Source organism: Rana temporaria, chromosome 7, assembly GCF_905171775.1.
Source record: "Rana temporaria chromosome 7, aRanTem1.1, whole genome shotgun sequence".
In the NCBI taxonomy this organism is placed as follows: Eukaryota; Metazoa; Chordata; class Amphibia; order Anura; family Ranidae; genus Rana; species Rana temporaria.
In genome coordinates, this window is record NC_053495.1 from 28,873,542 (window position 1) to 28,888,166 (window position 14,625).

The following is a 14,625-nucleotide window of genomic DNA, read 5'->3' on the forward strand; positions in this document are numbered from 1 at the left end:
AAGTAGTTTTCAAAATTAAGTCAGCAGCTACAAATACTGTACGATTCCACTGCTTTCCTGCAGCCAATTTTCTCATTGCTGCAAGTCCCCATTGCCACCATCTTGGATTTGGGAGCATAGCTGTGACTTGCTAATGAGTTTAATCTACTGTATGTGTGTGAGATCGCATGGTGCAGGGAGACCTGCAACCTCCTGGGATGGGTGATGTGTTCCATATGACTGTGGGTGGGGAGAGCGTCATGCTCACCTAGGCAAGAATTAAGGCAGTTGGAGCGGGAACGGTAAAACGGTACTTTCCCCCCACCACTCCCCCAAAAAAAAAAAAAAAAAAAAAAATCCACACAACTGCAGTTTGGTCTTTAGTTTGTCTTATAAACAAGCCCTGTGTAAAGCTTGTCTGAGTCCTAAAACTTAATTCAAAATTATATCAAAATATAATTGATCCACTGAAAAGTGAACAAGTTCATCCAGAGATACATGTCCTTCCATCTCTGCACCATTGATCAGAATCCATCTCTTTGCACTCCATCCTCGGATATAGCGATACCTTGCACTCCAGCCACTGAGGAAAAGGAAATGAATGAGATCAATACAGCCATTAAGCACTTCAGTACCTGGCTCAAAATAGTACAAATATTATACTTGGAGCGCCAAAAAAACTCAACATTTCTTTCTTCCTGATCATGAATCCTTCTGTATCTCCACCTCAATCAGTAGTAAAGGGCCTTTGTGCAATATATCTTTGTAACAGTCACAGGTTTATAAAAGAGGAATCCAAAACCACTTTTCTGTTGAATGTAGAACTACTGGCTGATATCAATGAGCCAAAAAGAATGGTGTAACATAGAAAATGTTCTTTTTATCAGTATTTCTTAGAGGCAACATACTAAACAGAAGAAGGAAGTGACAAATTGAGGATCAGCGGAAGATAATCTAGTCATTGAAACTATTGGAACTGTACTGGAGGCACTGTAACCCATGCCTGGGTTCTGGCTTGTTCATAAGCTAGTGCCATTGACTACCCGCTTTGGGTCTATTGGACCCTCAACAGCCTCTCTTAAAACAAAGAGAGGGGAAGAGAGATACAACCACTCTGGTGTAGTTAGTTCCAAGAAAGTTTATTAACAAAGAAAAGTTAAAAATGAATACTCACAAAAGTATAAAAAACACACTTGTGTATTTGGGAGTCCACGGGAGAGTGTAAGCCTGTGGTGGAGGCACAGTCCTTAGAGTGCAGCTGGATATCAATCCATGGATATTCACAATGAGCTTCTACAGGCAAAAAGTCCGGATCTCTGTGCCCCTGGATGTTAATAGGAAATGGCTCTGACAGTCCTGTAAGCATGTGTAGTGCCCTGGCTTCCTCGTTTCCGGTGTCAATGGCCGATGGATGTTGATGTCAACCTGGAGTCCAAGGTCACAGGATGCATTTCAAGGACCTTCCTCTTCCTCAGCTTAACAGCCTCCCTTGCTTGTCCCAGTCCCCTAATAGATTGTTTGCTGGTGCATGGCTCAGGGTGGTACTGGCCTCCAGGCGGGGCAATGACACTTACTCAAGTGCCATTGCCTCGCCTGGTGGCCAGAACCACCTTGTTGTCTGGACTGCAGTACAATACCTTATGTGAGAGTCAACAGACAAATAGCTCATGGCCCTCTTCGGCGTGTCAGCTTCTCTATAGACAGTATTAGGAGTTGCATTACAGCCGATTATTCATCCAGTCTTTTATGTTTAGCATGTGTCCCGGGCCTGTCCGTAGAGACGTGGGGATGCTGTGCAAACATAGTAGCTTTGGTGGTCTACATTGACAAGCCAGGCAAATGCATTCCTGGAGGAATGTCATGCAAACATAGTTGATGGGTGCAGAATGTGTGCGCTGAGGCCAGCTGGTGAACTGCTTTCTGTGTCTTACTGTTTTTTACATCCTAAATCTACATAACAGGTAGTTATGAACCTTTCCATGGAACACACCAGGGCGAAAGTAAGACCTTGTTCTAAAAATCAAAGACTTTTATTTTTCTGCAACCGAGGTACATTAATGGTATATTGGTACATAGGGGAGCTGGAATTTAGAAAAAAAAAAAAAAAGTGAACTTGAAATAAACTTTTCAAAGAGGTCACCATTACTGACCTCTGTTAAAAAAATCACTAGTTGTCCAACTGTCGTGATTAACATTTTAGCCACTCTCAGATGATGGTTTATTACGCTGACTTTCCTGATCCTGCATACTGGTTTACGTTCAAACAGTATGTAAGCCAGTGGGCCAGTATAATGCCAGGCAACAAGCTATTTCATAAGAAATCAACAATGGTACCTTGATGTACCGGTAAATCTTATCAATATGTGTTGGCTGTGTAATATTTGTGCATGAGGGCAGACATACTGGTTCAATATATACACAGGTTCTTCTTCCATCGTTAGTGCTGTGCAATGGTTGTGCTTTACTGCTTCTTTTCATAATGCAAGTCTGATCTGGAGGAATGAAGGACAAAAAAAAAATGGTGGGGGAGCCTATTCTATAAGACCTATCCATTCCCATTCTTTTTTTCTTGTTTCCAGGTTGGATATGTATATGAAGTAGGTGGGCTTAACTTATGTAATATTAATGTGTGTTTTTAATGTGTTTTTTTTTTTTTTTTTAATATACAGTATGGTTTGTAATTAAAAGTGAAAAGCCGGGCTTAAAAAATAAATAAAACACTACTAGGTGGATGCTGCATCAATCCCCCACCACTTCTAAGACCGAGAACTGAACAATCAAATACATCTGATCATTCAGCTCTCGGACTGATAGTCACCAGCTCTCTGCTCTGCACCATCAATGTTCACTGAAGCGCTGGGCTGTGGTGGGGTCGGGGGGCTGGCTCAGGCTCTCAATAGTGTACGGATAGGCTGAGCCAGCTGCCTGTCAAGCATCTGGGTGGATCCTGACATTAAAGTTGCTCAGCTAAGTGATGTCAGCCAACAGAGGACTTTAGCCTGCTGTCGGCTGAATATTGGTCACAGGAGTGACCCACAGGAGAAGTAGGACCAAAAGAGCTTTTGCCCAACTTTTCTAAAACCTTGTACACACGATCCAATTGTTGGCAGGGGATTGTCTGTTGACAGACTGTTGTCCTAAAATCTGACCGTTGTACGCTTCTTTGACAATTGTTATCCAACTTTCTGCCAACAAATGTTGGATGACATGCTAGTAAATTTTCGGCGGACAACGGTTGGTTGTCAGATTTTCTGATGGTCAGTACACAAGCCAGTCAAAAGTTGAAAGTACAAACATGCATGTTCAGATTCATGGCTCACCAAACACATAATTAGCAGAAGGGGCCCAAAGGGTGGCGTTCAAGAGCTGAAATTCCTCATAGTAAATCCCTATGTTCGTGTTTGTTTGCACGGAAATTGTGTACCGTTGGTATGCAAGACGATATTCAGGCACACACCCTTGAGACAAAAATCTGACGCTCGGTTAGCCAACAGTTGGATCATGTGTGCGAGGCTTAAGTATATACATGGGGGCAGCCATATTTGTTCTCAGTGTGTGCAGGCTCTACATTTTGCTTTGCAGTTCTACACAAAGGTTGTATTTCTGCATGTTTTTCCAATGCAAGTCAAATGACTGAAATCAATGCACTCCCTAGGTGACTGTTATTAGCATGCTCACTGAATAATACACTATACTTTTTCTTTTAAAAGTTACTTGTAATGTAATCACTTTAGCATCGGTTCAGTTCAAAGCAGCAGGATGAGGGCGGAGCCGTGACACCCAGGCTCACAGGAAGTGGGTTGATTGATACTGAAGCCCAGAAAAGGTCTATGCTTGATCTGTGCGCAAGTGAGATTGTGTTATGTGACCACATTTTAAATGGTGCTTAGTCCTTTAGGGGTATTCCTTGCATCTAGTCCTAGAAATGTAGTCTCACTGTGAGTGTGTGATAAAAGTTGCGATTGTCTTGTGCAGATAGAACAAATCGTTTTGTGCAGTTTGGCTCATTGCTGACATTTTGTTTTTTTCCCCTCTCTCTCTCTCTTGCAGTTGCTATTCTACTGAAAGATGATTATTTCATCAGCGGTGCTGGGCTGCCGGGCAGGTTTAAGGCAGAGAAAGTCGAATTCCACTGGGGTCATAGTAATGCATCGGCAGGCTCTGAACACAGCATCAATGGCAGAAGATTCCCCGTTGAGGTGAGAGGGGACACACACATCGGGCATGTCACTAAATGACAGCTCACACAGCTTGAAGCTTTTCCTGTTTGATTTAAAGGATCATTTTAACTATAATGTCTTGGTCTGAAATCAAACATTCCATCTTTTTATATGTGGGGGAACAAAAGGCAACACTGCTTTCACAGGTCTAACATAATGTCAGTGGGCCCCATAGCAGTATCTTTACTCGGACCCTTGTTTTCAGCCTTCATTTAAAGGGTTTTGGTGCTTTGCCTGTACTACTAGGTTCATTAAATGAGGAGATGTATTGTTAAAGCTGTGCCCAAAAAGGCAAGTGGAGGGTGCAGAATCAGTATTGGCTTTGGGCTTTCTGGATTATAGACCTGCCCCCAGAAGGGCATCATTATGTCACTCCAGACTTTCACGTGATAGCTGCAGACAGTGGTGCCATGTGGAACCACTCTTTCTTTACGTTTAGGACTTGTCCACTGCTGGAGGATGACGACTCATCATGATTTTGACCTGGAAAAATTATATATTTTATTTTAAATGTGTGCAGGGGTTAAATCAAGCGGTGGGGTGAGATCTTAAAGCGGAGTTCCACCCAAAAGTGGAACTTCCACTTTAAGCGCTCCTTGCCCCCTGACATGCCACATTTGGCAAGTAATTTTTTTGAGGGGAAGGGGGTAACATCTTTTTAGTGAGACTTCGTGTCCCACCTCCTCCTATCTTCGACCACCTAGGCAACTCCTCCTCTCGCCCTAGGCGGCCCCTCCGGCCAGCAATCTTCTGGGACACAACTCAAGTCCTGGGACACTACTCAAGTCCCAGAAGATCGGCTGGCCCATAGGCGAGTGCAGCGCGACTCGCGTATTCGCAGTGCGCGCCGGCCGTGAAGCCGTAAGCTGTCACTGCCGGGTGTCCACAGTTATGATGACGGCACCGAGGAGAGGAGGGGGAGAGGAGCGAGCCTCCGGGCGGCCGCATTGCTGGAGTGTTGGTTTATTAAAAGTCAGCAGCTATGCTTTTTGTAGCTGCAGACTTTAATAAAACGAAAACATGGGTGGACCTCCACTTTAAGCAGGGCTTTAAGCACTAAGCATACGCAGACTGCCCTTGGCAGCCTTTCAGATCAAGTGGCTTGAGTTCTTCACTAATCAAGAGTAAGTATGCAGAATCCGTAATTTTGACTTGCTTATTCCATGTTAAAGGCTCAGAAATCACTGAGTGCATTTAGCACTTTAAGAAATAGTTTAACTCTGGTAACTCTTTTTGCAAAGAGCACTGCATGTACGTTTTTTTGGCTACCCAGATAGTAGAAAATTGTGCTGCTCATTTGTGGCTGGGTTCACACTGGTGCGAACACAGTAATTGTATGTGATTCGCACAGCATTGCTGTGCAGATCACATGCGATGTCTATGCAATGCAAATTCAGCCATACAGTGTGTATGACTGAATTTGCATTGCATTCGAACCAAAGTAGTACAGGACCCTTTATTTTTTGTAGTCTGCGCTGAAATCCGATGGCATGGGTGTCGCATCACATCACACCCGTCCCATGCCATCCTATTTCTGTAACCTTTCACACTGCGATCTGCAAACCGAACTGATGGTGTCGTTAAAGCGTAACTCCACTTTTGTTGAGAAAAAAACAAACAATCCCCTCTTGGTGATCTATGTACATTATAAGGATTTTAACAAACTTTATAGCAGATTCCTACCTTTTTGTTATTCTGGAAAAATCCCTGTTTGTTCCTCTGTGCCCCTGCGCTAAGTGAGTCTTACGGGAGTGGTTCCAAAATGATCAACCAGCTACTGCAACTGCAATGCTCTGAGGAAAGCTGCTGGGCCTGCATCCCTTATCCCTTTAGCCAAGATTTTGACTACTTTCACACTGGGGCAGTGGGGGCATCAGTGGTAAAGCACCGCTATTTTTACTGAGTTTTTTTTTTCAGAGCTTTTCAACTGCTAGCGGGGCACTTTTAACACCCACTAGCTGCCGAAAAAGGGTTAAAAGCGCAGGCAATTTGCTGGCTCTTGATTTCAATGGGCAAGGGCAATGTAGGAGCAGTGTAAACGTCATTTAAACGTCATTTAAAATCATTGTGTGTGGGCTTCACAACGTTTTTCGGCTTCTGAAAATGCTGCATTTTTTTTTTCGTTTTTCAAAATGTCATTTTTCGGGTTGTAAAAAATGATTGTGTGTGGGCTAAAAGAACGTTTTAAACCCGCGCATGCCGAGAAGCGAGTTATGAGACGGGAGCGCTCGTTCTGGTATAACTACCATTCATAATGGAGTAAGCACATTCATTACGCTGTAACAGACAAAAAAGCGCAAATCGTCTTTTACTAACAAGGAATCAGCCCAAAGGCGAATAGAACTTCCCCTTCAGAGTGCCGTCGTACGTGTTGTACGTCACCGCGCTTTTTTCATCATTTTTAAAAAAAGATGGTGTGTGGGCAACGTCGTTTTTAATGATAAAGTTGGAAAAACTTCGTTTTTTGGACATGCTGAAAATTACGTTTTTTTTTTTTTTCATGCCGAAAAACGACTGTGTGTACGCGGCATTAGGCAGACCTCTGGGAAAATTGCCGGCCGGCGAGCATTTTACTCCTAGAGATTATCCCTCCTCACTTGGGTCTTTTCTCATTGTCCTTCCAGGTTTTGGCTCTCTACTTACATCACTTAAAGTAAATGTGCCATGAATTTAATTAGGCATCCAGATGTGTACCAGGGTTATGACTGTCCATTTGTTCCAAATCACAACCTCAGGGGGGAAAGACAAAAGGAAAAAGATCGCTGACTCGCCAAGATCCAGCCCCTGAAATTTCACAAAATAGCTGCTACAATGTTAAATGCAGCCGCAGCACGTGAGATGTGTGTAGAATTCGATGGTCTCTAGTTGCTTGTTATTGCCGGACATCTGTCCGCTGTTCATGCAATTATGTTACTACGTCTGTCCATATTATCATGGAACATCTTATAAAAGCGCATCACAGGTAAAAGATGGACTTTGAGAATCACGTAGTCTCATTGCTCTCATTACCAGAGGCTCTTGTTTTCAAAAATTAAATGCATCTTAAAATTTATTTTTTGCTTACAGGATGCATTGGAATAAGTTTATGAAATCACAGTATTATAGTGATACTAAGTGCACACCGTTTAACCATTCAACCTCTGGAAGATTTACTCCCTTCATGACCAGGACACTTTTTTGCAATACGGCACTGCATTACTTTGCCAGACAATTGCGCGGTCATGCAACACTTTACCTATATAATATTTGAAATTTTTTCACCACAAACTGCTTTTTTTTGGTGGTATTTGATCACCTCTGCAGTTTTTAGTTTTTTGGTTCATTGTGCAAAAAAACTAAAAACTGCAGAGGTGATCAAATACCACCAAAAAAAAGCCGTTTGTGGTGAAAAAATTTCAAATATTATATAGGTAAAGTGTTTCTACTATAAAACACATCCTATAAAAAATTCATTTAGACCAATATGAATTCTGCTACATGATTTGGGAAAAAAAAATCCCAATAAATGTATATTAGTTTGCATGAACATTATAGCGTCTGCAAACTATGGGGCATATCCTGGAAATTGTATTTATTTTTAAACTGGTAATGGCAGCGATCAGTGACTTAAAGCGGGACATCGATATTACGGTAGACATTCGGACACCAATTGACACTTTGCGGGAACCAGTGACAGTGATACAGTGATCAGTGCTAAAAATTGCGCTGTCACTGTACTAATGACACTTGCTGGGAAGGGGGTTAAATATCTAGGGCAATCAAAGGGTTAACTGTGTGCCTATCCAGTGTTTGTGATGTGTGCCCCCCCGTCTGAACGGTGATCGGCCTTGTTTACACAGGCAGATTCTCGCTCTGTGTTTACCGAGGATAGGCGGGTGCGGGAGGACATCAAAAAATCGGCACCGCAGATCGGCTTTACGCCCCCCTAGCAGTAAAACTTTTTTTTTTTTGTTCTCCGCAGTGTAAAAACATGCTGTTGCTTAGTCTGCTTTCTCCCGAATAGCCTCCAATGAATGAAAGAATGTAGGGACATGAGACTATGACCTCCTTCTGGGCATGGAGATTAACCACTTTAAGACCGGCCTATTTTTCAAACTTCAAAAGTTTAAATCATTTTTTTTCCTAGAAAATTACTTAGAACCCCCAAAGATATATATATATATATATAACACCCCAGATAATAAAATGGCGGTCGTTGCGGTCTTGCAAGCCTGCTTTTTTTGTGGGAAAAGTTTATTATTTTTTGAATAAAAAAAAGACCATCGTAAAGTTGGCCCAATTTTTTTTATATTGGAAAAGATGTTACACCAAGTAAATTGATACCCATCATGTCACACTTCAAAGTTGTGCCTGCTCGTGGAATGGGGACAAACCTTTACCCTTAATCTCAATATGCAACGTTTAAAAAAATTCTACAGGTTGCATGTTTTGAGTTATAAAGGGGGTCTATGGCTAGAATTATTTTGCTCAAACGATCGCAGCGATACTTCACATGTGTGAACACTGTTTTCATATGCGGGCGTGACTTGTGTATGCGATACCTCACATAGTGATTTTCACCGTTTTTATATGCGGACGCGACTTGCTTCTGCGTGCAAGCTAGCGAGGACGGTGCACTTTATTTTTATTTTATTTTTGTTCTGTGATTGAATGAACTAAAAGTTGAGCTGAACTGCCAGGCCGCTGGTAAGTGCTCTATGTAGTTCGCTGATTTCTGCTGTCATTCTGGAACTGCCTGCCCATGTGAGGTATGAGCAGACGACTTACACTGACAGTCTGCAGGGGCCTGACATTGCACCTGTGATCTGCTTTTTGCAGGTGCAAAGCTTTACAGGCTCCTAAAAAGAAATAAATGCACTTTTTGCATGCATAAAATGTGCATTTATAATTTATTTTTAGAAACGTGAAATTATCCTTTAACCACTTCCGGACTGCCCGCTGTCATCATACGTTGGCTGTTTTAAGAGGGATATTGTTATGACAGAATGTAGCTACCATTACCCTCTTCTTCAGCGGGCAGTCTGCTTTCGGATAAAAGTGGTCTCAGCGGCGGATTTGCAGCAACATCACTTTTATCGGCGCCAGGAGAGGGCACTCCTTCCTGCCACTCTCCGGTGCCCTCTGCCGCTTACTGGAACTGCCGGCAATCACGTCCTACTCCCTGTTAGGTATGGATATGACCCCCACCCGTCTCAATACCACGCAGTAGCAAAAGTATTTTTTTTCCCAAAAAAGTGCCCTTGTAAGACCGCTGTGCAAATACAGTGTGACCTAAAGTATTGCAATGGCTGCCATTTTATTCTGTAGGGTGTCTGGGGAAAAAAAGTATATGTTTTGGAGTTCTAAGTAATTTCCTAACAAAAAAAAAAAAAAGATTTTACCTTGTAAATACTGAGTCTGAAAAATAGGCCTGTTCCTTAGGGGGTTAATACGGGTTCTTTGCACCTTGTTAAGTGCTAATATAGTGACGTTTTATAAAAATACTGGAGTTAAATGGTAAATAGGATTAAATTACCCCATCAGATAGCAGTTTTGAACGGTTAGTTTTTTTTTTCTACCCAGGGCTACATGTAGTGCACCCCGTTCAGTCGTTTATGACTATCGAATGATCTCCCTGAACCGCCTGGTGGGAGCAGAGCCACAATGCAACTAATGATGTGCTTTTTTAGACCCAGAATGTGTGCTTAAGGGACTAGCATAGTGCGTCTTGATTGCTGTGAAGAATCTGACTACGCACTCACCCAGCTGTAAGTGGATAAAGAGTCATTAGGAGACAATGCCAAGCCATTTTAGGATTGTTCGGCGTGTGATTGACAGCAAGTATAACCATATTTGTAACTGTCACCAGATAACAATACAGCACAGGAACATCTGATGATTGTAATTGAGCTAACATTTGTATCTGTAATGACATCAGTGCCTTTTGTTGGCTGAATTATTCATTTTTTGAGAGTTATCTGTGGCTTGGATTACGTTGGTAAAATCACTGCTTTCTAGGTTACATTCTTAGAGACAGACAGACAGGAAAATACTTCATTAAATATACTGTAACATGCATTGCTGGAAACTCACATGGAGATCTGGAGAGAAAATAGAAGTCCTCCAGTGCTCTGAATTTAAAAAAAATAAGTCTGCTGCCAGTCTTTCTCGGCTTCCTGCAGACGGGAGAGTTTTCCATTACTGAAATCACGGGACTGTTGCATCTCTGCTCAATAAGGATTGTCAAAGCCGTTCTCTACCTAGAGCTCAGACAGGTAAGATTAAAAAGGGGGCTAGTTTTTAAAAAGGCAGCAGAAAATCGCTGAGAAATGTCAACTTGAGTGGGCTGACAACTAGGAATATAGGTGGGCTACCAACACACCGCGACATATTAAAAAAGACACACATGACTTGGTGGTGTGTGCATTATGGTGCCCTGTGGTGTTATGCGTTGTACTCTACTGTACAGTGCATTGGGTTTCCAATCATAAAGAATAGCGCAGCAACACGTGGCATGCAGAGGAGGTTCGTTGCCATTCCTTGATGGTAGTGTGAATGGGCCCTCAAGAAAAATTGCACTTTCAAACATAGAATGTAAAATTGCTACACCAAGCTTTTTTTGTAATTGAAAGTGATACTAAACACACACTGTTTAATTTACACTGTCCCTTTTATTTCTGTAAATGGATGACAGCAATGCAATTATTTTAATAAAAAAAAAAAATTTAAGTACAGTAAAACCTTGGATTGCGAGCATAATTCCGGAAACACTTGTATATCAAAGTGAATTTCCCCATAAGAAATAATGGAAACTCAGATGATTCGTTCCACGACCATTTATTCATAAGTCGATCAGTTTATAGTTCATATAAAAAGATTATAGCAATGTGACCATAAAATGTCCATCCACAAATGTAAGGCCTCCACAAGGGTATTAGAAGAAAAATCCAACAGGAGCTCCAGAGTATACAAGAGAAGAGAGGAGCCTGTAAGTGTAGCAATATGGTTACATTTAATGAAGGTACAACATTTCAGAGTGCGGGCCGAGCCTCCTGTGGTGTGCAGTACTACATGTGGCCAGAAGTGTGGGGGGCGCCGGAGACGAGTGATCTCCGGCACCCCCCCACCTCTGGCAACATTCGGTAATGCATACACTAGCAGTAACACTGGAACAAAGCACTTTAATATACGAGTGCTTTGGATTACAAGCATGCATTTGGAGCAAATTATGCTCGTAATCTAAGGTACTACTGTATGTGATTTTTGTTTTGGCAAAGTCCATTATTTCTAAATCAAATGTTAAAAGCAAACAAAATCTTGAACTTTGTATTCTAGCAATGAATACAAAGCTTCCTTTGATTGGCTGAGTCAGAGAAGCGGGCTTATTATGTCACAACCTCTGACCAATCAAAGGAAACTTTGTATTGCTAGAATACAAAGTTCAAGATTTTATTTGCTTTTAACATTTGATTTTAGAAATAATGGACTTTGCCGAACTAAAATCACATACAGTAGTACCTTAGATTACGAGCATAATTTGTTCCAAAAGCATGCTTGTAGTCCAAAGCACTCGTAAAGTGCTTTGTTCCAGTGTCACTGCTAGTTGTATGCATTACCGCATGTGGCCCGAGGTGGGGGGTGCTGGAGACCACTCGTCTCCAAGTGTCTCCGACACCCCCACACCTCTGGCCACATGCGGTACTGCACACCACAGAGGCTTGAATCCTGCCAGTCTTGCGAGGCAACACTTGTAAATCGAGTCAGGATTTAAAAAAAGGGTCATATTGCGAAACGCTCGTAAACTGTGTTACTCGCAATCCAAGGTTTTACTATACACCTTCTTATTTTCTTGTCACCGCAGCCAAACACAAACTTTAATCTATCCCCACTAATGATTAGGAAAAGGAAAAAAAAAATATTTTAGTTAAGAATTCTACTAGTGTATACCCAGCTTTGTATTTATTTTTAATGTAGCCTGCTAGTTAAAGTGAAAAACAAAACAAAAGCAGCAGCGTGAACCCAGCTTAAGGCTGGCGTCACATCTTTGCGACATCATGCTCGTGTGTTGAATCATTACTTTTAAATGGCCCACTAGTGCACTAAATTAATGCACAAGCATTCCAGTGCAGGAAAAATAGTGCATATGCATGTTTTGATCTGTTATCTATTGGCAACCCATTCAATAAAAGTGTATACACGTAAAAAATAGTAATTGACTCCAAACCATTATCGTTTCTCTTTAATATGTAGAGCATCTTTTTTAATCCACTTCCACTGATCTGTATTTTTCAGCCTGAAATCGCACAATCCATTACTTGGCCTTGCAAGAAATTGCAGTGCTGATAAACACGCGCACATCTCCATTGTAATCAATATCTGTACAATAGAGTGAAACCTCCACCTATTGATCTATATAAAGAATGAGTCTCCGATCGATCATGTAATAATGTGACATGTTTATACCAGTTGCTGTTAAATATCACAGAGCTGCTTGACAGCTTGCTAGTAATATGTGTAAAGGTAAAAAAAAAAATCCCTAAATAGCTTCCTTTACCTTAGTGCAGTCCTCCTTCATTACCTCATCCTTCCATTTTGCTTTTAAATGTCCTTATTTCTTCAGGGAAATCCTCACTTCCTGTTCTTCTGTCTGTAACTCCACACCGTAATGCGAGGCTTTCTCCCTGGTGTGGAGAAAGCCTCTTGAGGGGGCGAGCAGGCAAGTCAGGACACTCTCTACTTTGCAGATAGAGAAAGCAGCTGCGTGTTAGTGGTTGCTCTGACACGCCTGCTCGCCCCCTCCCCCCTGAAGAGGCTTTCTTCACAACAGGGAGAAAGCCTTGCATTACGGTGTGGAGTTACAGACAGAAGTACAGGAAGTGAGGATTTCTCATAAGGACATTTAAAAGCAAAATGGAAGGATGAGGTAAGTGAAGGAGAGGACTGCACTAAGGGAAAGGAAGCTATTTAGGGATTTTTTTTTTTACCTTTACAACCCCTTTAATGAAGAGAGCCATGGCATGAATGTGCAGGACAAAAAGGATGCAGCAGGGAAGCTTTCTGAAGCAAGGTTGTGCTGCTCCAGACTGTACAATAAAGATTGCTGGATGTAGGTAAATATTGAACAAGGTGAGAACATGCCTTAAAGGTAATCTCTAGCTTTTAGTGAAGTTTGAATACTTTGTTTGGACCAAGCTGGTCCAAATGAACTATTTACATCAGACATGCAGCACCTCTCAGTGCTGTATGAACTGAATGTAGCCTCAGCTATATACCGTATACAACGCTGTGTTTCTACAGTGGGAGGGGAAGACCATTAATGTTCAAAACTATGATGCTGCTGGCTCCCCAAAAAAGAAGAAAAGGCTGGAGGAAAGAAGTGAGTAATTATAAGACAGTCACTGTAGTTGATGATTGTTGCTCCCCTGCACCAGGTCCTGAGTAATACTAATGCAGATATATAAGCGAATGAGAGAAAGCGCAACCATCGAAGTGTAAGCTGATAAGGTAAAATCACAGTAATGCACTCACTGGATAATGAATAAGATTGGCGTGTCCTCAGTGTGAATGAAGTCGTGGAGAAGCCGTGATCAGCGTGGGTAAGTTACTGGTGCAGAGTTCGGCCTGGAATAGGCTGGATGGGAGAAGAGAAACTGCTATAATGCTTGGCTCTGGAACCCAAAGTTTTGAGCCTGCCCAGTGACTTCCAGGTTTCTTCAGCACCCTCCAGCCACTTGCCTGCCACAAAACTGAGTCGGGCTAAGCACTGCTCAGCCATTCACAGGGAACTTTGTCTTTTCTGAATGATACAAAGCTTCCTCTGATTGGCTGGCTGAGTCAGCAATTGTGACTTTTTCCACCTGCCTCTCGCCAGGGCCTTCTACTGTTCTTGTAATGGGTAAGAAATAGGCACAGGTTGACAACCTGGCTCTGGATGGATGTCTAGAGTTAGCCAAAACAAGCACATTTGAGAGGAAACTAAAGATAACAAAGAAGAGAAAAAGGCATAAGAAATCAAATATTAACAGGGGAGAGGTGGAAGTAATACCGCTATGTCCTTGATGCCTCCAGGCTGAGGAAAACCCCCACTTAAATCAGGTGGTCACCAAACTTTCCAAACAAAGGGCCATTTTACTGTCATTCAGGCTTTAGGGGGGTAGAAAATGCCCCAACGTCATTGAGAGTAAACAATGCCTTCTCAATGCCCCATCGTGGGAGGAATAGTGCCCCCATTGTTGGTGTCAGTGGGGGAATAATGCTCCATCATGGTGTCAGTGGGAGAAATGGTGCCTCATCATTTGTGCATGTGGAATGAATCGTTCCATAAGGGCTGGATAAAAGCCTGAAAATAGCGGATATCCATCCAAGCAGCTCGAGTGAAAGTAAATCGTTCCATCCAGTCATACTTCGCTGCAAGAAGGGTAGAGGGGGCAAGTGAGACAATCGAAAA

At 42.2% G+C, this 14,625-nt stretch overlaps 1 protein-coding gene across 5 annotated transcripts in view; it reads left to right on the forward strand.

The window, feature by feature from the left end:
- Positions 1-14,625, forward strand: part of PTPRG (protein tyrosine phosphatase receptor type G) — a 634,330-nt gene that overhangs the window by 287,556 nt on the left and 332,149 nt on the right. For all 5 annotated transcript variants that reach the window (XM_040359120.1, XM_040359115.1, XM_040359118.1 and 2 more), the window contains exon 4: positions 4,030-4,178. In XM_040359120.1, coding sequence (XP_040215054.1) covers positions 4,030-4,178 — 149 coding nt within the window. The remainder of the gene's footprint in view (positions 1-4,029; positions 4,179-14,625) is intronic.